This window comes from Triturus cristatus, chromosome 3_1 (assembly GCF_964204655.1).
Source record: "Triturus cristatus chromosome 3_1, aTriCri1.1, whole genome shotgun sequence".
Taxonomy (NCBI): Eukaryota; Metazoa; Chordata; class Amphibia; order Caudata; family Salamandridae; genus Triturus; species Triturus cristatus.
The window spans coordinates 1,108,473,071-1,108,499,788 of NC_140583.1; the positions used below are offsets into that span (position 1 = coordinate 1,108,473,071).

The 26,718-nt window shown below is 47.4% G+C and overlaps 1 protein-coding gene across 2 annotated transcripts in view; it reads right to left on the reverse strand.

Annotated features, from left to right (window-relative positions):
• EPB41L5 (erythrocyte membrane protein band 4.1 like 5) overlaps positions 1-26,718 on the reverse strand; it is an 851,839-nt gene that overhangs the window by 353,755 nt on the left and 471,366 nt on the right. For both annotated transcript variants that reach the window (XM_085645978.1, XM_085645979.1), the window contains exons 13-14: positions 22,739-22,845; positions 11,465-11,492 (exon numbers count right to left, since the gene is read on the reverse strand). In XM_085645978.1, the coding sequence (XP_085502104.1) occupies positions 11,465-11,492; positions 22,739-22,845 (135 nt within the window). The remainder of the gene's footprint in view (positions 1-11,464; positions 11,493-22,738; positions 22,846-26,718) is intronic.

The window sequence follows — 26,718 nt, forward strand, 5'->3', positions numbered from 1 at the left end:
TAACCCACAGACTGACGGGCCAGTCCCCAATGTAGTGGGAATGTACAGAAAGAGCGAGCCATCTCGCCAAGTGGCTTGTGAAAAGGAACCACTCACCCAGATGGCAGGCCCTCTTCTGTCTTCTAGCTATGTATTCATAGATGTCCCTCAGAGAAATTAATTTAGAAGGCCAATTGTCATGCATTTATAACAGCTCTCTAGACAAAAGAGCAGCACCAAGGGCAGTTGGGTTACGTGTACCCTCGGCATCCACACACTCAAAGAATACTTCATGAGGGTCAGCTTCAGAGAAGGAGCCTAGGCATGAACGGGATTGCCTAAATTAAGCCCTCTCTCTTTATTATACAGTTAATTAAAACCGTAACATACAAACATCATATTGATACTTAATAAAATTAAATAAATTAAGCCATAGAGGTCACTGCCACAGGAAGCCGGGATACCAGTGTTGAAAAAGGCCAAACATTTTACAGAGCAGAACTGTATGCTGTAGAGCCGAAATACTGACAGTCAGCTTCTTTTTCAAATAACTCATCATAAACACAGCACTAGACCCACGTGCTCTGCAAATGACTGTGCACTAAACTGACCACTGTGAACACCAGAACCGGTTATCCACATGTACATCACCTTTAACATGGGAAAAAGGGAACAAAAGTACAGGCAAACTAACCATGTTACTTTAATTTAGAAAGAAACATAGCCCAAAGGGCTGTGACAATCCCAATGTGGTCCCCATTCGCTGAGAATACTAAAAGCAGCTAACACCCAAAAACGCAAAAATAAACGAAATACAATAATATCTTAACTGTTTGCTTAATGAGCCATTAAAAATCTTGTGTCTTACCTTTGGTAAATCTCTTTCTGATGGAGAATCTAACTGCATATTACTCACCTTTCAAATTCCAACAGGTGCCAGACTGGATCCATTTTCTTGGACCAGCCCCCACATGCTGGAAGGCGCCATCAGACTCCACGTTAGCCTTGCTATATGCACCGTTTTATGTCCAAGTAACGGAGCTACACATTTTTCTTACATTGTCCAAATTTTGCACAATAACATTTCTGCTGTGACCTTTTACACATATTTGAATGCACAACAATGTTGGATTAGTTTCTCTGAAACTACTTTGCTTAAACAGCTAGCTTCGAACACCATGTACAAGGCCTCTTAACGCACTACGTACAAATGTGTTCAATCGTCATCCATGGGGCGACAGGGTAACCAACATAATCATAACATCGCTAATCTATACACACATCACAAGGAAGCTTTCTATTTTAAACAATCAGCATTCCAAAAGATTAGTAGAGGAGGCACTTCAGCTGACACAGAGGGTCCCTGCATGCTGAGGCTTCACCATGCAACGGTCTGACATGTCTGTGAGGAGTGTCTAGTTCGTGACCAAGACGTGCTCCCACATTCTCTCTCGCCAGGCAATAGGGTTGGATCGTCTCGGGGGCAGGGAGGGCGGGGGGATCTTGGCTTCACACCTACATATACTAATGGTACACTCAGAGTAGGGTTTGCATAGTAAGAGTACGCCTGATTAATGCCTTTTTTATATGCCTACACATATACACAGTTTCAGCACATTAGTAGAACTTTATCTACTATTTACTCTTTTAGTGCTTAGAATCACTTTCATCTACTTCGGTTTACTGATCATCGCAGCACATGTATTTTATACAAGAATAACGGTTCAATAAATATATTGAAAACGTCCCAGTAAATAAGCACGAGTGACTAAGCAAAAGGTTCTGATCTGTTCCCATGATCCCTGAGGGGTCAGGGTTGTCATGTTCAGTGGTTGCCAGAAATCATTTGCTCTCTGGTAAGGTATGAAAGAACTTACGGCGGCACTGTGAGCTAGCTGGTCTCTAGACCAACATGTCCTGTGGGGTTGCCTGGAATCAGTCTAGGTACCTCACCCAAAGTTTGTTGTCCAATAAACGCGGAGGTCCTACGGATTAGGGGAACTACATGACAGCCTCGTCGCACCTCTGGAATTTGCAACACGGAGTCATACACATGTGCTCCCCTTGTGCATTAATGTCAGTTTACCAAGACAACTTCAACACCATGAGATGCAGAGTGACTGACAAAGTGGTAGTTGAACAGTTCGCTGATTTCCAAACTGAGACTTTATGAACTAGAAGTCCACTTCACTGAAGAGGGAGAAGGGAGCATGATGAGTGTAGGAAGCTGGCTCTCTATATAGTGTACTAAAAAGAAGTACTCTCTGTAGAGTCACCAGTGGGTCCCCAACTGGTTTACAAAGGTTAAAGTAGATAATACTAAGAGGGTAGTGCTCATCATTTACTGCACTCACAGAGGCAATAAATGAGACACTCAAAGAATAAATCAGAGACCAAATTAGAAAAATAACACTTTTTAAATATTTTTCAAAACCCAAGAACATCGTTCAAAGGTAACTACTGTTTTCAATAGCAATTTGTAAAGGTTAGTAAAACTTTCAAAGTTGTGCACCTTTACACACAATCAAATGAAATACCGGTATATGTAAAGTGTGAACAATTACCCCTAAGGGTGTCACGGCGTTGGGGGCCGTCGGAAAGATTAAGCGAGCTATTGCCCAGAGTTACATGGTGCTGGGCTAACCTGCAGCTGGGGATCGAACTGTGAGCCCCAGGCTCTGGAGTCAGCCACCTTGGATGCTGCGCCACACCTCTTCCACAATGCAATCCTATGGAAGTAAAAGTCAGAGATGCATAAATGTAGGTACAGTCCGTTTCAGGGGTTCACCTTCAGGGTTTAGAGTTGTAGTGCGCCAAATCTAAAGAACTACCAGTAGTTCTTTGTGACCTGCTTGGGTTCTGACGGTCGCAGGGTGCTGGTGAAGGTGGTACCTGACGCGCTACAGGAGAAGGAGGGCCACCCAAAAATAGGTAGCACAGGGTACTTGGGGACAGGTCAGATAGCTCCCAAACAGGGGTTTGGAACGCAAGGAGTCTTGGAGCAAGGGGGCACAGCCGGTTTGTCGGGACCCGGGCCAAGAAGCTCAGGTGCAGAATGGTTAGGTCAGCTGGGCTGGGTGTGAAAAGATGCTCCTCGTGGTCAGGGACAAACAGCTGTCGGGGGCAAAATCAATGCTGCTGAGCCACTCGCAAAGTGGTTCACAATAATGCTGACGTCCCTCCACAGCTGCTTGGTCCTAGTGCAGTGGGAATCTGGACTGGACTCGCATTGTTGGTTTTTGGTGCTGGTCGTACGGTACCCTGGGGGCTGATGCTGTATGGCTCAGGTTGGTCCTGGTGTCTTCACACTTGGTGAGGAGACAGATCTGATCTTCCTGAGCACGAAAACTTCTTCTGGTTATCTGCGGCGTCAGTCGGCCTCGGGAGCTGCAAGGCAATAGACCAGACTCTGCTGGTCTGTGCCTGCGGACTGCAGGGGACTAACTCCTCTTTTCGAAGTGCTGGCAGGCTACCCAAAATGCTGGTAGTTCTCTAGCTCACAGGACGAGTCACTGTGTTGCGTTTGTTGAGAGAGGACAGGACAGGCAGGATTTTGAGCCAAAAGTCCACAGTTCTACTACGGTTCACTCTTTGTCCTTTTCTTGATCAGTTGAATCAGAGGTCTTGGGTTTAAAGGTGCAACCTAAATACTCACTTTAAGGGTGACAGTTAAGTAGCCAATGGGCTACCTACCTTTAGCGTGTCGACACTATATGACCACTTCCTGTGGGAAATCAGGATAGCTCTGACCCTACAATGTTAATTCTGTCTTAAAACAGATCAAAGAATCTGAAAAGTGGGGTTACGTCAGCTGGCCCGACCTATGGGTGGTGCTGGCTGATTGTAGGCACACTCCTAATCTAATTACCCACCTATCTTGCTGCCAAAAGTGGGAGCAGGACAGGGGGTGGGCATCTCCAGTATCTGGAGATGACTGGGTCGCATAACAAAGGCAGCAGGGCCTTTGAAGCTTCCAGCTCTGGAATGCACATCCTGCGTGGACGAGGTGTGAACACCTCTGCCCAGAACAGGCTTAGTTCCTGGCCTCAGAGCGAAGGCTCTCACCCTAGGAGGTCAGAAGCCGGTCTATGGTGGCTAGCTGGTCGAGACCAACCAGTCACCACACTAGAAGTCGGTTTTCAGGAGGCACCCCTTATGTGCCCTCTAGGTGCACTGCTTAATAAAACCCCCACTGACATTAGAATGTGCTCATCAACACGAGGTGTTTGGTACCAAACACCTTGGGGTACAGTGAAGCAATCATGTAGCTGGGGAACTCGTAATCAGGAGTGTTCAGCCCATGTAATCGTCATGGCTTCCCTGTGCACTTGTAATATCCAAATTTCTACTTTGATATCATAGGGACACATCCACTCGCACAGATATGTCCACATTTGGGGTATATTACACCCTGCCTTAGGGCTGTAGGGGTGACTTACCTATACCACATGCAATGTTTTGCTGGCATGGCACACAGAGGAGTGTGCCATGTTGACTCTTCATTTTTTTTCTCTGCACCAAGCCACACAGGCTGCAATGGAAGTTTACATGACTTGGTGGGATGCCACTTTAGGGTGGCACACTTCATGCTGCAGTCCTTAGGGATCCTCTTTAGTTCCAATGGCCTAGGTACCAGAGTTATCACTTAAAGGGATCCTAAAGGGGTGGCAATTGTGGAACAAGGGTACAGTTTAGGAAGAGAACACTGGTGCCGAGTACCTGGTTAGCAGTAACCCAGTACACTTTCAGTCACCACTTGCATCAGATACTAGACGGGGTGGGGTTGCACTACAACAGAGTCCAGTGTCCTACACAAGCGCCCCCCCCCCGATTCTGCCCTTTATCCTTTGTTTGACCGGATATTGCTCTCCTCCTCATATAGAGGTATTTGTTGGAGGCGTTAACATAGCACTGTAGAACCAGCCCCATCCTTCTATATATAAAACACTATAGAGTGGCTCCACTTTAGAGCAGTTAGCCAGCCGTCAGATTTCCCTCAGAATGAACCCATTGTCGCCCTATTATTGATGTTGTTTAGCGCCCTGAAGAAGGTGTGACCAAGATTGTGGGTCTCTACCGAAATGCGTGTCGGCGCATTATTAAACAAGACACGATCATTTAGAAATCCAATGGATAATACTTTGAGTGAAGATTTTTATTAAATAAACTTATTACATACTTGTATGCAAAATAAATGAATTTTGAAATATCTCTTGCCTGCTCAGTAGTTGTGTTTTGTTACCATTTTTGTTCTGTTATCGTCTTATTGGTCTGTGGTTTCTTGGTATGTGAAAGGGTTGTCCTTTGAATAAATGTAGTACGAGTGGTTTGGGTGATGAGCTTGAGCATTAGTGGGAGCATTTACATGGTTACTTCTGAGGGTATAGTTATTTCTTTGTTTTAGATTGATGGACCTTTCAAATTTCTTACATTGTGATATATATGGATGTATATAGATATGATTACTACAAACTATATTTATTTTTGATAAAATTACGAATTATTAAATTTTTGATCTTTTGTCTGCTGTTTGAACACAATTGCTGAAAATATATACTACAACTCTGAGATGACATGGTAAGCATCTTCTGAAGTATGGTGAGACACACTGCCAATTGAATTCATCAGGCAGTCTTTCTAGGGTTTTCAGCTTATGCTTTCCCTTTCTATGGCCAGTATCCTGTCCTCGAGGGCTACTCTTCGGGCCAGTCTCTCCAGAAGGATCTCCTCCTCTGGGAGATGTTTAGGGTACCTTGAACGACCCAAGCCATCCTCACTCTAGTGAGGCAGGGGCCCTTGTCACATTGGGTCAGTCTTGGGGTAGAAGTGATGTAACCTCTCCTTCGAGTGGGGGCATGTCTGGGTCATCCTCCTCACTCGTTCCACTGTGGATAGAGTATCCACCAGAAAGTGAGTTAACTAAGGTAAGCAACTTGTTCTTCTGATGGATATCTCTAACCAGAAATTCCTCAACTTTTGAATAGATGCCAAAACACTAGATCACCCTCCTCCGTTAAAAGATAATGGGTCTAAGGAGTGAACTTTACACCAGGAAGTACTGAAGAATTGAAAATGTTAAATGACCCTCCCTGCAGACCTAAAAGTTGGTTCAGAAGTGTCTAGTGAAATTGTAGATGGTTGCCTTGTGGCAGCCTGGCATATGACCAGCTCCGGAATGCACTTCGCTCAAGTTGTAGTGGCAGCTTTGCTTCTGGTAGTATGACCCCAAAGCACTCCAGGAGGCTCCTTCTTTCCCAAGGCATAGCAGATTCTGAAGCAGAGGACGATCCATCGTGGTAATAGTTCATTTTCTTTCCTAGTGGCACATGATTTGAACACATTGCTGCGCTCTCTCTGCGACGGATTAAAAATATCTAAATTCTCAAGAAACATTTAAAAACATGGCCATTTTACTTTCTCCCCATTTCTCTGTGTTGCTGTTTGTGTGCAGTGAATCCAGTTCTAGCTCTTAATCCAGTAGTATCTTAAGCGCTGGTATATCCCCCCTGAGAGTGAGTAGGTGCTTCTTCAAATCCAAATGAAACATGCACGGACAGGTCAAAGACATTCAGCTAGTTCCGCATAATCTCCTCAAATAGAGGTTTACGTTGTGGAACTTCGCAGACAGAACCCTGCCCTGTTATTAAGACAGTAAGACACTTGAAGAGCTAGACAGAGTGAAGGGCAGATGCTCAGACTCAAGCAAATTTGAGTACCTGATTCTCTGAGCCCAATTTATGGTTAACAGGAAGAGCTGAGCCCAGTCCCTACAGACCACCTTCAGAATACAGGAAGCAGAAGCAAAGACAGGAATGCATAACATAGATGGGAGTATGAAGGAATATGTAACATCTTCTACTGAACCCTGAGGCATAAACTTCAAGGTGCAAAGGCGCAACAGTAAGTGTTATATGCAGTGTCTGAAAGATCTACCAGAGGCAATGGGTGAAGATACCTTAAACTACCTCAAGGTAGAGACACCACTCGTGGTCTGCTGGATGACATCAGCTGAGCTTGTCTGCTTAGGTATCCAGGGAGCATGCCAGATGTTCGCTGTAGGTCCAGCCAGTACCACAGCCGAAGCAAATTCTGGCAGAGCACGTGACCCCCTACACCACCCCGCTTGTTGCAGCACCAAACAGTGGTTGTAATATCTGTCAGATTTGGAGCAGGGCAGCCCCTTATGGAAGGCAGAAAGGCCTTGAGGGCAGCAGGATGGCACACACCTCCATAGTCTGATGTGGTGACTGCTTCATCAGAAACCATAAGTCACCATGTGTCATGCTGGAATCCTTCATCCACCATTGAATGTCCCAAGCTGCCTGGTCTGAAATATGGATGTTGTCTGAGGGACCGCCACCCCTCACTGCTGAGCCCTTTACAAGTGGCCCTTTACAAGTGAAGGTTCAATGGCAGAGACTGCATATGCCAACAGCCTCAAGTTACTAGCAGGCTTCACGAGGACAGGAGACCATAAAGCCTCAGAACTATCCAGGCGGGAACCCAGGAAGAAGACTAACATTGGGATCATACCCTGAATGACTAATTCGGGGTTGGTTTGAAAACGCATTGAAAGACAGGGAAGATAGCACCAAGACTGACAGCTGTAGTTAGTCTGCAGCAGATTGGTGAACCGTCCTTCAACAGCCTGTTGTCATGATATGGGAACATGAGAACTCCCAACCTTGAAAGAGGAGTCATGAACACTGCCACTACCTTTGTGAACCTAGTTGAGGCAGAAGGACAGGACAAAAAACTGAAAGTGTTCTGACCCTACTACGAAGTGAAGGAAAAGTCTGTGGGACTTCAGAACAGGCCCATGGAAGTACAGGTCCTGCAATCAACAGGATCTAGAACACAGAGGACCTGGGCCACAGTCAGCGTTTTGAATTTTCCCTTTCAAAGTAAGGTATTCAGAAACCAAATATCTAGGATTGGTCCGAGCCGGACAGCTTGCTTAGACACCATGAAGTTACTTGGGGTAGCATCCTGTGCCCCTCTCTGCCTTGGTTACTTTCTCTATTTTCCCTTTGGCAAGCAGTGCTCATTCTCCTGGTTAGGGAATGGTGGCATGATCCACCAAAATCTGACCAAAGACAGGAGGCACACAAGGGTGAGTAAATCGATACAGGAGGATGTAACCATTCTGAGTAACCTTTAAGACCAACAGATTTGAACAAACTGGATGCCAGCAGGACAGACAAACTCTGCCCCCTACTGGCCCTCGATCAAGAATAGAGGTGAATCAGATTTTTTTTATGGCAGTCACAGCAGATGGCAGGTGGCCACAGTCTCTACCACTACCTCCTTGAAATCATGTAGAGCAGAGTGGCTTGTTGGACAGGCGAGCACTGCCTCTGGTGATAGGCAGGTGCTTTGAGTATCCCTGTAATCTCTGGTGAAATTGGCAAGCTGGAGACAACAGACCTAAGGAGAGAGCCATAGCTTCGCTTTCTTTGAAGCACTCTAATGCTTAAGTCTACCCTTTCTTCAAAAAGCTTTGTGCTATCAAAAAGCATATCCAAAAGGCAAGTCTGAATGTTTCACAAAAAAACAATGGTGCACGTCCAGGAATGGCACCAGAGCACAATTCTGGCTCCTATCTCTTAGCCAAAACAGTTCTGAGCTGCCCACATTGGCCTACGAAACTTACTTGGCGTACCCTCTCTATCGTGAACGGTCTGAGCAGCAGTCAAATGAAACTTGAGGGGGCCCCCATGCAAACTGCACAGAGTCCCCCTCTGTCCCTGGCTCACCACCTAGCACTTTTACTGAGGGGGCACCCTGTATCTCAGCCCCAAGCAGGAGCTGTGGGGCCTTATGTTATGCCACTGGGTCTGAGCGCACGAGTTTCTAAACTCATCTGTTGAGGTGGGCAAGATCTTTCTCACCATATACTAGAGAGCAAAAGTGTACCACCTGAGAATTATTATTATTATTATTTAAAATCTTATATAGCGCGCAGCTACCCTTGGGCATCCCGGCGCTTTCAGACAAACATCCAATCCAAGATGGAGAACAGCAATGGAACGTTATCCAGGGAAAAAAAAGGTTTTAAGACCTTTGCGGAAGCGCAGTGTACAGGTCTCAGCGCGTAGTTTAAGCGGGAGCGAGTTCCAGAGCTTTGCTGTATTAAAGGAGAATCTTCTTCCCCCAGTGCGGGCCTTTTTTACTCTGGGAACAGATAGGAGGTGTTGCTTCTCTGAGCACAGCGTTCTGCTTGCTTTATAAGCCGTGACAAGATTTTTTAGGATGAGGGGACCTTTCCCTAAAAGGATTTTATGAGCCAAGCAAAGTGCCTTAAAAGTCACTCTCTCCCGCACAGGGAGCCAATGCAATGCCTTTAGTGCCGGCTTCGCAGATTGCATCCTCGGAATGTCCATGAGCAGCCTTGCCGCCGCATTTTGGACCTGTTGCAGGATCTTGAAGGTGGATTCAGGGGCGCCCAAGAAAATAGCATTTCTATAGTCAAGTCGAGATGTTATGAGACCCTGGCAAAACAAATTAAGGAATTTCAGAGTTATCTGTCAGACAACACATTCCGGGTGTCAAAGTGCATTGATTTGCTATCTAGTGGCACAGCGGAAAAGACAGACGCCTCTACAACTAGCCTTTGTGGCATCAGATACTGTGCCAGGAAGTCCAAGCCCCCAGGGCAAGGCTATGGCCCCTAGCAATAGCTTAACTCGCTGGTAACGTGTACCAGGCTGCCTTCAAGGCCTCATCCAAGGGCAACAAGAGTTGGACAGTTGAAGATCTGTCAGCAAATTTCTGTAAGCAAATTTGCCTTATTCTCCTTAGTAGGCAATTGCAACTCTAACACCTCTGCAGCTTTGTGAACTAATATAGCGAAAAAGGTGCTCTCTTCAGTAGGAGCCCAATGGCTATCCCAAATCAGTCTCAACAGAGGTGTCAAGGCCACTCATATTTTGTAGGTCCAAGTATAGTGTAGTGAGAAGGAAAAAACGGATTGCCTCCTCCTTGTTTTCGTCAACATGGGATACATGCTAAATTGCGGTATAGTATCCGAATCGGATTCGAAAATTGTCTCCAGCCACCTGTAGTAATAGAGTCAAGGAAAGGGCATTGTAGGAGAGTCTTTCTAGACCAAGAGCTAGCTTTGGTAAATATTTTATGTGACAATGGTCGAGATCTGGCAGAACTCTGCCCCGGATCCCAAACTGGCATTAGGACAGGATCAGGAACCAGCATCTCTAAGCCAAGGTCAGTGCAGTATCAGCTGGAATCGGCATGGCCTTGGTCAAAGGTGTGGCAGTGCAGGTTGACAAGGTCAGTCAGCGGAAGGGACGGCACAACCAATGAACGTCCACCTGGCGGCCCTAACAATTATGGGTGCGAAACCACTCCAGATGGACAAAATGTTACAGAACAGCCTTTTAGAAGTCCTCTAACTATTGAGGAGTCGATGATAGCCTGGGTAATTGGGGTGCAACGGCTAGAACTGGGGAATGGGATCAGTGTCAAACGATGCCTGTGAAGTCAAATCCTTAGAACAACAACTGTGCAACCATTCCCGGAATGGGAGTGGTGGGGTCTCTCTTAGATTTTTTGTGCTGCATCAAAACTTGGCGGCTTTGTCAGGCGATTATAAGTCTTATAACTACGGAGCCTTTCTTCGTGTCCTTCTTTCACCCCTTTCTCTCCTGCTTTTTTCTATCACCCTTTTTCTTGTTCTCAGTAAATGACGTCATGTGGGGTTAGCTAAGTATGTGTCGAAGTGCCTGAAGACACTGTTGTACAAACTGCTAATGGCTAACCTTGCAACTGAAATGCTAATGTCTTTGCTTATCAAAATTAATAATAAAATACTTTGAAATAAAAAAATAAATAAAAAAAACTTGCTATTTGACTTTGTCTTGACCTTACCCGAGGATAGAGGGTCCACAGTGGGACATGGATTGGTAGGAGGACTGTGAACGTGATCAACCTCACTTCTTGCTTTGAGTGACTCGAGGGAGGTACAACTTCGATTCACAATCCCGGATATCCTTACGGTGCAACACAAAACATTTGTCGCAGGACTGAAGTCATGCTTGGAACCTAAGCAACATAAGTATCCATAACTGACATCTGTTTGACGCAAGCCCCCCACAGTTTAAAGCCTCGTCTTTAAGGGGAAAATTCTCCCAATTGCACACAATAGGGTTTTTGGGAGTCTAGACACAGACAAAAAGTTTAAGTGGACTTCCAGATGCGAGTGAAGGCATGAAAAAAACAAAAGCATATATAAGCGGCAGGAGTGGAGCCAATACACAGCTCCGTGTCTTAAATTCTGGAGACAGAAAGAGGCCCCCGTGGTGTCCCCCTGTGCAACCTGCCTATGCGCTGCCGTTGTTGCAGGTAAAGATTCCGGATTCAGTCTGGCGCCTAAGGTAATTCAAAAGGTCAGGAACCTGCGGTATAATGGTTGCATTTAACATGAACCTGTTCAAGAAAGCAGTAAAATAAACAAATTAATAAATACCTTGTCACATCGGGTCTGGCAGGATGTGCTGTTAAAAAAAAAAAATTGAAATGGTCACTCAGTTTGATAAATGAAGAAATAATAAAGCAGACAAAGCTAGGCACATAACAGTTTGATATCAAATTGTTTCCCTGATAATTCTTACTAATAAACGGTGCAATAGAGCAAATAAATGATTTGAGACTTCGGCCTTTTCAATTTAGACAAGAGACAAAAAATACCGTTAAGAATACAGCAAATGCGTTAGCCAGGTTAAGTCAAAGATCATTGCAATGGGAGTTATAAAAAAATAACACTTCTGCAAGCTTGTTCTTCACAAAGATAACCGTAAAGATAACATTGTGAGCTTTTTTTTTTTTTTAAGTTAGATAATCAAATAGTTTAATCACGTAGGCAATTTTTTTGTTATTGATATTGGTTTACAAAGCTCGAGAAAATATTCCAAAATATAAAGCAAAGCTGGTTAGTACGTGCCTATCTGGCCGTTAAGATAACCAATGTCTTTGAATTATATTTTAACCCCTTCAGCGCGGCGCGGATTACCGCGCTGTGCTGAAGAGTTCGTGCGCGGGCGGGGCCATGACGGAGCGGTTCCGTCGTCCGCACAGCACAACCAATGCGCATGACGGAACCGCTCCGTCATGCGCATTGAAGGGGTTAATAGTATCACCTCATAACTAAGGCAAATATATGAAATCAAGCACTTTACTAACATCACAGCTGCAAATGTAAAAGGCCAATGAGACTGTTCAATGGGCGCCACGGAAACGACTATTGCACTTAATGCCATTTGCACAACAGAGCTCGTAAGGAATGCCTTGTGCATTTTGGTGGTACTAACTACAAACTAGCTGTCACTGTGCTTAGGACAGCCCAGGTATATTAATCTATGCTACAGTGGCTCCTTAAGTTTGAAAACAAGCAAACAAAATAAGTGTTGGATAACTATCTGAATGAAAGTACAAGTTACTTATCTTCGTTAACGATGTATCTGGTAGAGACGATTCTAGCCGCAGATTCCTTAATGTAGAATTATCCCCAGGCATGAGACTGGACCCGGAAAGCTTTCTTGCTCAGCATCTCTGCACGCCGGGGGGCAGCAACACGCGACTCCGCCCAAACGTCCTCCACGGGCGTGACGTCAACGAGGTCACATAAGCCCCACCCCGGCACGCTGACATCAGTTCAGAGAACTTTTCCGCGTCACAACGCGGGGCCATCACAACAAAACTGAGGCGAGCATGGGAACAGTGTGCGAAAAACCAGAGAAACAAAAATAGAGAGAAACAAAAAGGTAAGAAACATCACCAGGTGGCACCAAGGCACCAGAAGGCGACAACAGCAGGCCAGAGCAGGAAAAGAGCAGAGCTGAGCACCAATCTGAGGAACAACCGTGCAAGCCAAGGTAAAAGCAGCAGGTGGCAGTAAAGCAACAGAAGGCCAGAGCAGCGAAGCCATCGCAAGAAAGGCGCAAACACCACCCCTAGGAACCACCTCACAACCCAAGGCGAGAGCCATCCTGGAGGCACAAGCATGTGAAAGCGCCGTGACCGAAAGAGAGCCTGCAACCACAACTACAAACGGAAGGGGCACAAGCCCGGAACCGAGGAGTAACAGCTACCCATCCCCAGACTACAGCCCCAAGGATGGCCCCTCCTCCTGAAAGGAGGACGACAAAGGGTAGGTAAGCGATCCGTAGACCACACTGCCAAGGAGGACCATAACCTCTGAAAGGAGTAGGAGGTCAAAGGACAGGCAAAAGAACCCCCAACTAAGAAGACCGGTGGGATCAGAAACTCTAACAGAGGTAAAGAGTAAAGTAGGCCCTCACGCTGGAAAGAAACCAGCTGGAGGGATGCCTGACCAGAAGAAAACGAAGAAGACACCCACAGAAGACAAGCCTCCCAGAGGGAGGCGACTGCAGAAACCCAAGCAGAGGATCCTTGCAGAACGGGGAGGAAGGGCGGGTCGTGAAGGAATCTGCAGCTAGAATCATCTCTACCAGATACATCTTTACCGAAGGGAAGTAACTTGTACATCTGATAGAGACTACTAGCCGCAGATTCCTTAACATAGAATAGATACCCTAGCCATACCCAGAAGGGAGGAGGGCCTGCGAGAGAGCCTCACCACCAGGAGAGACAGGGCCCCCATAGGGGACGTGTCACAAGGACAAGAAGGGAAAGGCCAGGATATCCTCAAGTCCAACCAAGGGAGAACTGCTCAACACCCCGCAGGGGTAGACAGCGCCTGAGAGACGCAAGGACCACCTCAACCCTAGGGAAAGAAGGAATAAACACATACACAGCGACAGAAAAAGCTGAACACACCTCAGCCGCAAGCAGCGAACAGGGCAGAAACGGCTCCATCGCCAAAGCGCAGACGGAAAAGAGTCACGCAAGCCCCAGCAGAACCAAAGGCAGGGGCACAAGGGAATACATCAAAGGCCACAACGGTTGATCAGAACAAATAGGCCTGCACAGGCATGCGTAGCTAGTAGCAGGCAACACCACAAAACGGTGCACCCAGGACAAGCCAAACACCCGCCAAAGGCAGAGGCCAGGAAGGGCCAGGACTCACCCCAAGGGAGGGGGACGGCCCAGAAATACGCACGCACACAGACTCACGAAAGAAGTGGAACCAGGCAGAAAAGAAAGAGAGGACGGACCAAGCCGTCCACCAGAACCTAAGCCGAAACACCGGACAGAAGTGCGGAACCGCTACAACACGATGCCGCAGACAGCAGGCCAGACTGGCCTAGCGACGTAGTGAACCAGGAGAAGGACGGACTTGGGCGCAACGAAAGCTGCTTCAAACAAACGGCAAAGAGATCGCACCTGCGACGTACCGTGACGCCACGGAGAGCAAGGAGCCCAAAGGGGCAAACACACCTCCCCAGCACATGATAGAGCTATATAATAGCTACCATTACCCCACATAGGGTATGTTACGGCCCAAGAACATGGGAACACCTCTTAGGAAAATATTCCGCAGCAGAGGACAAACAAAGACCTACGGAGAAAACAGCAGATGATTTGCCATTCAGCCAATAATGAATACACAGAAGGCCTAATCGCCACCAAAGGGAAGGTCAACCAGCCGTTCTCTAACGTTCTCAGGGAATACACTATCCCGTAGCAAGGCATGGCGGCGAAGGGCCACCGAAAAAGCCATGGTACGACCAATCGCCTCCAAAATGTCCAGAGCCGAGCGAAAAATAAACACCGCCAGCTCCCGGCCATCCAACACATGGTGCCGCAGAACACAGGCACCCTTCCTGAGAAGCGGAAGACATAAGGGACTCCGCTCAATCCCATAAGCAAGAAGTGGCTCTAGCCAATAAACAGAGAGTGTTAAGAGCCTGCAAAGCCGCACTGGAGGAGGCGAAGATATAGCGCCCCCAGGAATCTAACCAGCGGGCCTCCCGTGACGGTGGAGACAACATCGATGGGAGGGAGGGAAAGGCAGTCTGTAAAAGAGGGCCCCTGGTAGAGGGGTGGAGGGAAAGACAGACTGGATCATGCGGGATAGGAAGGTGGCGGTGCAGAAGGGGCTGGGGCACTGGGTCCCCCGTGGCAGGACGCCCCCAAGCCCCCAAAAGAGAAGTGTGGAGCGAAGCCTCTAAGGGAAGAAGCAGCTTCCGACCACCAGAACCCTGATGGAGGACCTCCAGCAGATGATCCGTGGGGAAATGGGTGGCTGGATCGCCCACGCGCAAATTCCAGCAGCCGTGGAAACAGCCCGAGCGAAGGCAGCACTCTCCTCCATAGGGCCCTGCGGCGGGGAAAGCAGCTCCTCCGTGGGCGACGGCAGCAAGCTAAGGCAGCCGTCCCCCAACCCAACCGGAGGAAGGAAAGGTCAAGCCAAGAAAGGGGGAAGGTGGACCGATGAATGGGGAACCAGAGGCGCGTCTCCGGCGAGGACTGCGGGCGTGGAGACGGTGAACAGCCGTCCTTAGAGGACGCCGGAGAAAAAGCCACGACGCGACGACCCGTCTACAGAGAAGATGAAACCAACAACCGCCGAACCTCTGTAGAAGAGGGGGCGTTCGAAGACGAATCAATGGCCCGACGTCAGCTAGGCGCCGTAGAGTCCGCCACCGGCGTCCGGTCAACGTCGGCCGGCGCTGAAGGGCGCGCGGAACGACCGCTGCACAACGCGCGTCGCAGGAGACCAAGACGGGGTTGGAGCCAGGGCAGCTAAAGAACGGCGCTGAAGAGGCGTCGACTTGACCGACGAGGCAGCCGCCTGAGTGGAGGGACGAGGGGGGCCCGGGGACACGCCCGACACCTAGCCGGCCCCTGCGGCGCTGCCAGGGCCAGCAGCGGCCGACGCCTGAGCGGCGTCACCTCAGCCTGGGCAGGCGGCGGCCTTGTCGGAGAGGACCGAGGGGGACTTGAGGACACGCCCCGAGCACCGGCAACCTCCCGCGACACCACAGGGACCCCCGCGGGGGTTTGTGGGGAGGCAGAGGCGCCGTGGTCCGAAGGAGGGAACCCCGAAGGGGCGCACCCCGACGGGACCACAACTTCAGAACCTGGAGCCGAACCTGTTGGCGCCGGAGTCGCCGCCGCCGGCGCCGCCGCAAAGTCCCCGCACGGGGCAAGGGATCCGCAGATGTCCCAGGAAGAGAAGGAGAAGAGGGAAGAACCAAAGAGGCCTGCAAGGCCGCTGCATAGTCCTCCATCTGGGCTTTGGTCGCCCCCGTGCCGGGGAACGGCGCATAGGGTGGCGACGCGCGGGCCCGCACCACCCGCGGAGAAGGCTCGCCCCCAACAAGGGGTGGGACCGGGCCTCTGGGACAAACTGCGACACTTACCAACAGGTGAACGACACCCTAGCGGCTTGGGAGAGGGACGTTGCCAAAGACGGAAGCATCGGGTCTTGAAGCCTTCTGCAGGGGATGGGCGCAGCGACGACGCCAACCTGGACATGCGTGCCGAAAGGAGTTTCATCCGGCACTCCCGCCGGGACTTTGGCTTCATTTGCTGATGCGCCTCGCAGTCTGCGGATTCGTGGTGCTCCCCCAAACACCACATTCAGATGGGGTGAGAATCCATCGCCGACAACTGGCGCGCGCAAGACAAGCACGTCTTGAAGCCCGAAGGCATTCGCACACTGTTCTCAAGAAAACGGAAAAAGAAGGCCCAAACAGGCCAGGAACACGATCCGGATCTGCGTTGCGCGCGGAAAAGAAGAAAACTGACGTCAGCGCGCCGGGGTGGGGCTTATGTGACCTCGCTGACGTCACGCCCGCGGAGGACGTCGGGGCGGAGTCACGTGGTGCTGCCCCCCAGCGGGCAGAGATGCTGAGCAAGAAAGCTTTCCGGGTCCAGTCTCACGCCTGGGGATAATTCCACGTTAGAGACTACTAGCCGCAGATTCCTTATCAGATATTAACTTTGTCAAAGTATTCTGGGAACGATTTTTTTTTTTTTAATAAACCAATTTCTATTGAGTTTAAGATATAACAGCAAATACTCCTGTATCCTGCATCCTTACAGGAGCAAACTCACCAATTGCCGTGGTTTCCCTAACTATGCACCAGGCTGGTGGTGGACATTGGGTCATGCTGATTGGCCGTTAACTTCTGGCCCTGCAGCTGCTTTCAGGTCTTCGTGAACTGAACTAGAAGTCTCCTGGTCGATTTTCTGGCACTCCAGGGGGTAGAAAGAGGTGGGGGGATATAATGGTCACTGACTGGATCTAGTACACCTCTGCTGCCCTCTCTCTTCACCTGACAAACAAGCACACAGAGTTGAACATGGCTGTCCTAAACAAAATGACATGTATTCAATCACGCACACTCCCAGATAGGGTCTTTCAAAACTAATGTCAGGCTATTTATATTGGCATACACGTGCTCAAAAAGTTATGTGGAAATTAGAAAAATTATACTACCGGTCCCATAATGGCAACCAGAAAAAAAAGTTATTTCATAAGTGCATGTTGGGTAAATCGATGGAGCACCATCAAAGGAGCTTATTGTTGTCGGTCAAGTCTAACTCATGCATTATCGTTCTTTTTGCTGAAGCAGGCCCATCGTGCTGCATCACACCCTACTCTCAAATCTTCGTTATCTGCAGCATCAGTATACAACTGTACACCATTGTCTAATCATTATGAGTATTCATTGAAATAGCATGAATTGTGTTTTTGCAGTTTTGCGCGAACTGCACTGGAAGGTATTGGAGCGCTTTACATGGGAACCGGTTACATTACACAAGGACACATTAATGTTTTTTAGGAATGGGGAGATTAAGTGATTTGCCCTGAATCACAGGATGTTGAGCCAACGACGAGACTCAAGCCTGGTTCCCCAGTTCCCGAGTCAGCGGCTCTGGTCCCAAGGCCACATCTTCTCCCCTATAACAATAGCCAGGGCCAGAGATCTTACTCAACAATGTAAGAGTTATCTGGTCCTATGATATGTCATAACTAGAAATCAGATGGCCTGGGCAAGTCTCCTGGTGAACACCGTGCCAATAGTGAAGATATGTGCTGTGAAATTAAATTAGCCACATAAGGACTTTGGTAGCTCCAGAGTCACCTTCTACATCTGTCGGCCCATCATTATGTCGATAACAGATGATCTGCTGATTCTGGACTGCAACTGAATCCAGATAAAGAACACTCATTCATTCAACGTTGCCCCGTGTGATGGCCACATTTTCTGCCAACCTCAGCAATCACTTGATAAGGTTTCCATGCAGCTTGTGTCCTTTGGAACCTGTGAACAGCAAATCGTCCAAGCAGTGCAAGCTCATTTCTTGAATGCACCTTAAAGGATTGTACTGAATGTCCAGTAGGAGACACAGAGGTTTGTGTACCCCACAGGAAACACATTTATCAGACAGGTTTGTAAGTGGAGCACAGAAGGTTTAAATTATTTGGGGCGTAGTTTTGAGAACCGTAGTGCTGATATGTTATCTGCATTGCCCATTAGAGCTCCCTTTCCCATGAGCCACACTTCTCGGACTGCTTGATCCACAGATGAGCATATAGTGAAACATAATACGCTGGCATGGACGTCATTAACCGACTGGTCCTCTGGGTCTGATGAGTGGTGAATGAGTCTAAATTGCCCCATTTCCTATGTTGGAAATACGCCAACAGAGAACACTCAAACGTTTCAATGAGGCACTCTAAAAGGTTGTAAGATAGAGCTTAAATTTAGCATTTTGGCAAGTTCTTCTCTCAAAACGTGGCAAACTGTTAAACAATGAGTATCTCAGCTAGGATTCTTGCACCTTGTTATGGAACAACGCTCAGCGGGCGCCCTTTAACCATCCATGAGGTCACAGTCCTCCTGTATGTCCTCTTAGGGTCCAGCTATTCACATTCCAATTCAGGGTGTAGGCAGTGCGCTCTAAACTGCTCTGACAGCCAGCTGTGGTGCGAGTCTCTTGCACACACAAGCCAGTGTAGCTGAACAAGCCATTTTGTACAGGATGCGAGGTTTGTGTTTGAGAGACACTTCTTGCACTATATGCTTGCCTGCTTGTGCAATCCAAGAGCTCAGTCAATGTTTTGGTTTGGTATTGTAATCAAATGTAGCACCTGCTCTAATTATTTCCACACCTCCCAGATGTTGGGTGACCCAGACAGCTGCATCTGTACCTTTCATCAGAGGGTAGCTCGTCACCCCTTTACTAAAGCCATGTATTTTTATCTGCCTTATTTTATGAACTTATTCATCTAAGGCAGTATCCTCTTTGTTTTAGAGTCCTAAGTGACACCATATCGTGGGGTTTGCACTAAACAAACATTGACCGTTGTCAGTCCATTTGCTGCAGTTAATATAATGAAGACTGTAACAAGTTTGTACTGAAAACACAATTACACATGCAAATTTACTATTGCAGCAAATATGCTTCCTCCATTTATGCATCCCCTAAAACTGGGGGTGGAGCCAAATTGACGAGTGAAAGCTACTACTGCCAAAAAAGATCAACAGTAAGTCCAGCACCACATATGGCCCACCACTGCTACTGCAATTCCCTCCTATAGAATCAAGCATTGGCATAGCCAATAGGTATCGCCTTTGGGACCTTATAAGTGTTTAGGTATCCAGCACAACATCCTTGGTGCAACAACATCAACTGTTGCATGGCTAAACACTTATAAGGTCCCAAAGGCGAGACCTATTGGCTATGCCAATGCTGGTTAGTATTGGTGAGGAATTTTGGAACAAGATGGTCTTAATTTTTTGCAGATATGGGTACCAAGTCAATTTGGTGTTGAGTGCGATACCCAGATAATTAAAATTCGACATATATTCTAGCTTCTGTTTTTGGACAGTAATGTTCTTAAACGATTTATGTTGTTTAACTGCCATATATTTTGTTTTGCTAGAATTTATTTCAAGGCCCTTTGAATCGCAGTAGTCACTGAAGGAGTCTAATAGATTTTGAAGTCCCTTCGGAGTTTGAGATACTAGAATGGTGTCATTTGCAAATAAAAGGGCTGGTACTGGCACTCCACCTAACTTCGGTGAGTCATGTATAAACCTCAAAAGATATTTGGGGGCATCATTTACATATAGTGAAAAGAAGGTGGGTGCCAGTACACAGCCCTGTCTTACACCCCTCCTTATGGGGATTGCCTTGGTAAGTTCTCCCTTTGGTCCCCATCTAACTTTCGCGTAATTGTCTTCATGTAATCTTATTTTTTGTACAAGGAGATCAACCGGTACACCTTGGTTTTTTAGGGAACTCCAAAGCAAATCTCTGCGGATAAGGTTGAAGGCGGCCTTCAAATCTATAAAAGCTATATACAAGGGGCCTTTCTTTAAAATCGTATATTTTCAACCCATCCAAAGGAGTCTGAAGGCCTGATCAATTGTACTGGTTCTGGCTCTAAACCCAGTCTGGTATTGTGATAAAATATTGTTTCCCTCTATCAAGTCATTTAATTTTGATAAAATCGGCTTAGCATAAATCTTTTGTAAGGTATCAATTAAACTTATAGGCCGGTAATTTGCAGAGTCGTGTCCGTCTCCTTTTTAAAAAATAGTAATAATTTCTGCCCCTTTCCATGACTCCGGTAATGTGGCACCTGACGCCACAGCATTACAGAGAAGGTGGATATATGGCCCCCAAACAGCTTTATCATGCCTCAACAGGTCACCTAATAATTTATTTGGGCCTGGGGCTTTCCCGGGCTTAACTGCGTCAATAGCTGCCAGGGTGTCCTCTATACTAAAGAATGGGGTATGAGTTTGATCCCTATTGGTAATTATTGCAGGGTTTGTTGTGTATCTTTGTGGCTTATTTATTGGATCAGTGGTGATCTCTGAATACAATTTTGAAAAATGATTGACCCAAGTCCAAAAAAAAATCCATACTACTTCTTCCCAATATGTTACCCTTGGCTATCAATCTCCACAAGCCAGCGTGATCCTTAGTTTGGCTGCAATAATAAATTCCATCCAGACACTATCGTTCCAATCTCTCTTTGTTTGCATTAGTAATCTTTTATACTTGGACATTTTATCTCTTAGTGTCTTAACATCATTAGATTTTGCTGCCATTATAAGCTCACTCTTAGCTTTGCGGCACTCGCTATTGTACCTCTGATTAGCTGAGCTGCAAGTGGCTGCATACACCCCTCATTCTCCTTAGAGATCTTACTCAAGATCAGTTTTAATTTGCCAACTATTGTGTGATGGATCTGCACCTATAGGGATCTCTGCAACAGATTAATGTACAGACAGATGACATCTGAAAAGGTGTTGTAAATCCTTGTCATAATCTCGTCTTTACCCGCTATTAATGGCCATTTCAGGGCTCTACTGTTGTTACTAACTGTGGGTTGGGTTCGAATTGGGTTGTTAGCATTGTTTCTCCAATTCATAGGTTGAAAGAGAGCCTCCTAGTGTTAAACACAAAAGGTAATGATCGCTATCATCTCCGATGTCAAATTTTAGATTATAGATGTTAGGCCAGGAGCTAATAGATTCCATTATGTAATCAATGCTGCTCTTAGTAGTTCCCCTACTAAATGTAGGGGCACTCGGTCTATGTGACGGCAGTCAACCATTACAGGCCTTAAGTCCCTGCCCTGAGACTAGTCGAATAAGTTGTGAGGCTGCGACTGTGCAGAGCACTGCGGGCTGGTTTCTAGAGAAGGAATATTATTTGCTATATACTCCTCTTCAAAGCTATTTTCCAATCCCACTAACGGTTCAAATTTACAGTTAAAATCTCCCTCCACAATTGAAATTACCATAGAATCAATTATACTTAAAAACCTATCTAACAACTATGACACGAGATTCCTTACTGGGTGGACTTGGTCTATTGTAAATGTTTACTATATAGATTGCAACTTTGCCGTTTGTTAATATCTTTATCCCCAGCATGTCTCGATTTGGAAATTCCAGTTAAGTTATATCAAAGCTTAGGGTGATTTTTTCCTGTAGGACAAGACCACCCGACGGTCTACCTCTTACTGAGGGGGTGGCACTAATGCGGAATGTTTTATATCTAAGCTTGGAGGGGTTTCCAGTGCCCAAGTTTCTTGCAGCAGGCAGATTTCACTACGATCAATATATTCCTGCCATTCACCATCCTTTAGTTTTCATTTCAGCCCTGCTATATTCTATGATGTCAAACACATTTCTGATTGCAGAGTTGATGCACTTCAAATATATGGGCTATCTAAGACATGATCTTCCCCTATATCTCCCCTAACTTCTTGGATCTTGTGAGGTTTAATAGTGAGATAAGAAGGGTATGATTCTTCATGGAGTAGGATAGGGGGCCCCACACCTCGGTCAAGTGTAGGAGACTTAAGTAAGGTGATGGTGTTAAAAGAAGGTGATGAACAAATGATGGCACGGGAGGCAGTAGAAGTATACTGGAGTTATCCCCCATAAACTTCACAGACAACATGTCAGTGGGAAAAGGTTAGGGTGAATGATGAACATTGAGAAATTATGGTAATGTATAATGTAGGTTCATGCAAAATTCTCACATGCATTAGTAAAATTTCAACAGTTTTACGTCACAGTTTTTAACTTTGACAGATATACATGTTGTAAGCTGCATTTTCACTCATTTTCTGTACTCTACTTTATTGCATTCAATTCATACCAATTGGTTTGTGGGGCCAAAATCATCAGTGTTCCATTCTTAATCCCACACATGCCACTGTGGGCATGAGAAACAGGACAAAAAGAATAGAAAATCAACAAATGAGCCATGTCAAGTTACTTCCGCATCACTAAAGTCAAAAGGGTGACATTTTATTAATTTCTGCAATTAACCATACCTTTCAATTGCAACGTCCTTCGTGAATACCGCTTACTGGGTCTTCTTTCAAATGTGGCAGACCGTCTGGTTTTACTGGACTTTGTGGTCTGATATTCTGTTTTACCACTTGTTTAAAAAGAAAAGAAAAATAAGCTTATCAGTGGACAAAAAGCCAGACCAGAGCCAAAGGTAGCCTTTAATGAATAATTGGTCTACAGTAAAATGAAAACTTGAGATCTACTACAGACCGATAACGTTTTTCCCCCATAACTTTTAGAAGAAAAAACTCCTATTTGCAGCACTTACAAAAATTAAACAGTACATACCTCTATTAATAGCATTCCAGTCTAACCATTGTTTATGTTACAGTATGTTTTAGAAGTGTTCCCCATGGTCGGATCACCACCACATACAGTTAATTACACAGCACATCGACCTGTGAAAAAGTCACCCCGCATGTATTTTATTTATTTTTGTTTGGTGTGTAAATAAAAAAAGATACCTGCGATTAGACTGACTTAATACCAATGCAAGCCTTTGGATTGAAATATGACGGAGGCCACTATACTGCAAATAGTCCAACCTTTAATTGCTTGTGAAAAATTAGATGGTCTGACTGCACACCAAGACTGATAGAAAGGTAGCTCCAAGGTTGAGCACCTTAGAAACCAAATACTTTGCCCTAAACTAAAAACCCAAGACTAGGGATGTCCATTCCAACAGAACATGTGTAGCTAATAAACAATGGATCATCTAGGAACTTGACACAATATGTTAAATTATTCTTGATATTCCCCTTACTTATACTAAATACCATTAAGTGAAACAAATGCACAAGTTACTACTTGTGTAACGATATATCTGTAAGAGACATTAGTTAGTGATAGATTCCTTACCTTAGAATATCGCCAGGCGTCAGACTGGATCCGGAAAGTTTTGCAAGCAGTACCCCTGTGCGTCAGTAGGTGGCGTCCTGCAGCTCCACGTCCGTCGCTGGCATTGTAAGCGCTGAGATGACGTCACGGAGACTACTTAGGCGCCACCCATGCGCGCAGACGTCAGTTCTGTACACGACTTTGCGCGCCAGGAACGCAGAGCTATGCAAGAAACTGACCACTGGTGCCATGAAACTAGGGCCCTGAAAGGGGTATGACCTTCACCCTAGAATGAGTTCGCAGAACGGAGAGGATGGGTGGGGCGGTAAGGAATCTATCACTAACTAATGTCTCTTACAAATATATCGGTACACAAGTAGTAACTTGTGCATCTGAAAGAGACACGTTAGTGATAGATTCCTTACCTTAGAATAGATACCCCAGCAATACCAACCCCGGTGGAGGGTCTGCGAACAGATCACACCAGAAAGTCACGGAGAACAGAACGGCCAAAGAAGCCGTCTCTCCGAACTGGACTGTCAAGGCAGTAATGCTTGGTAAACGTGTGCAGCGAGGCCCATGTAGCTGCCCCGACAAATGTCCTGCAAGGGAAGGCCACGTCCCAAGGCAGGAGTGGCTGCAGTTTCCCTGGTCGAATGGGCAAGCAGCCCCACAGGAGGCTCCTTCTTAGTCAAGGAGTAACATGCTTTGATGCACATTACGACCCACCGCGAGATGGTCTGTTTGTGCACAGCCCGACCTCTTTTGGTGCCCACGTAGCCAACAAAGACCTGGTCATCCACCCGGAAATGCCACGTACGCTTCAGATAGAATGCAAGCGCACGTTTTGGGTCCAGACGGTGGAGCCTCTCCTCCTCCTTTGAAGGATGCGGAAATAAGGTGGGCAAAGTGATGGTATGCCCGTTGTGGAAGAGCGTGACAACCTTTGGCAAGAAAGAAGGACGGGTCCTTAAAACCACCTTGTCCGGATGAACAGAAAGGAAAGGAGGCTTGGAAGAAAGAACCTGGAGCTCACTCACTCTTCTGGCAGAGGTGATAGCTACCGGGAAAGCTGTCTTGAGAGTGAGAAGATGCAAAGGACAGATATGAAGGGGTTCGAAGGGAGCGCACATCCGATATGTCAAGACAAGGTTTAAGTCCCACTGAGGCATTATGAACGGCACCGAAGGAAACGTGTGCGTAATGCCTTTCAGGAAACGGTTAACAACCGGGGACTTAAAAAGAGAAGGCTGAACTGGAATCTGTAAAAAGGCAGAGATGGCCGAAAGATAGCCCTTGATAGCGCCTAGAGCAGAGCCCAGCTGGGTCAAGGACAGGAGACACAGAAGGACTTCAGAAAGAGGAGCAGAAAGGGGATCCACAGCCTTAGCTGTGCACCATGACACAAATTTGTTCGACCTGCAGGCGTATACCGTTCTAGTGGAGGGACGCCCGGCTGCCAGAATGACATTACAGACTTCGGGAGGAAGATCGAAAGCTGTCAACTGTCACGCATGGAGGTGGAGGCTGGACAGGTTAGGGTGGATGACCGTCCCCTGCTGTTGCAACAGAAGATCCTCCCTAAGAGGCAGTCGGATCGGGGGATCGATCGCCATGCTGAGTAGCTCGGGATACCAGTATCTTCGTGCCCAATCGGGAGCCACAAGGATGACTTGGGCCCGGTCGTGCCATATCTTCTTCAGCACTCTGGGCAGAAGTGGTATATGCGGAAAGGCGTACCACAGACCGCAACCCCACTCGTGACGAAAAGCGTAGCCGAGCGAGTGCTGCCTTGGAAATTCCAATGCGCAGAACTGATATCATTGGGCGTTCTCTTCGGTGGCGAATAAATCCCACCAAGACTCTCCCCACTGCTGAATGAGACCTTGCGCCACGTCAGAGTTCAGACGACACTCGTGATCCATCAAGCACAGGCGGCTGAGTTTGTCCGCCCTGGCGTTCAGAGAACCTGCCAGGTGTTGAACCACCAAGGTAATGCCTTGATGTTCCAGCCATGTCCACAGGCGCAGAGCCTCCTGACATAGGGTCCAGGACCCCACCCCGCCTTGTTTGTTGCAATACCACATGGCGGTGGTGTTGTCCATGAACACCTACACAACACTTGCCCGAACAGAGGGAAGAAATGCTTTCAGTGCAAGTCGGATCGCCCGAAGCTCCAAAAGGTTGATATGGAGCTGGGACTCCGCCGGAGACCAGAGTCCTCGGATCTCCGCCTCTCCCAAATGGCCTCCCCATCCCAGGAGGGACGCATCCATCACCACTGTGTGCTCCGGTTGGGGAAGGGAGAGGGATCTGCCACTGACCCAATCGCGATTCGTGAGCCACCACCGCAATTGTCGTGCAGTGCCCTCCGAGATCTGGACATGATCAGACAGGTTGCCCTGATGCTGCGCCTACTGGAACTTCAGGTCCCACTGCAGAGCCCGCATATGCCATCTGGCATGTGTCACCAGCAGGATGCAGGAGGCCATCATGCCCAGAAGCCGGATGGCCATCCTGATTGAAACTCGGTACAGAGGCTGAAAGATCGGAATCATAGCCTGAATATCCCAGATTCACTGCTCGGGAGGATAAACCCGAAACAGCATAAAATCCAGAACCGCTCCAATGAAGGGGAGCCTCTGAGAGGGACTCAGGTACAACTTCGGCACGTTGATGGAGAACCCCAGCAAATGCAGGAGGTCGGCCGTAGTCTGAAGGTGGTTGACGACTGCCTAGGGCGAGCCCGCCTTCAACAACCAGTCATTGAGGTAGGGGAAGACTGACACCCCCGACCTGCGCAGATGAGCTGCAACCACCGCCATCACCTTCGTGAACACCCGAGGGGCGCTGGTACGGCTGAAGGGGAGCACGGCAAACTGAAAATGCTCCTGGCCTACTGTGAACCGCAGGTAACGCCGGTGGGCTGGCAGGACAGGGATATGAAAATATGCGTCCTGCAAGTAAAACGCTACCATCCAGTCACCAGGGTCGAGGGCAGCCAAGACCTGAGCCAGAGTCAGCATTTTGAACTTCTCCTTCCGGAAGAAGCGGTTGACGTTCCGGAGGTCCAAGATGGGACGCAGACCCCCTTTGCCCTTCTTGGGGACCAGAAAGTAGTGGG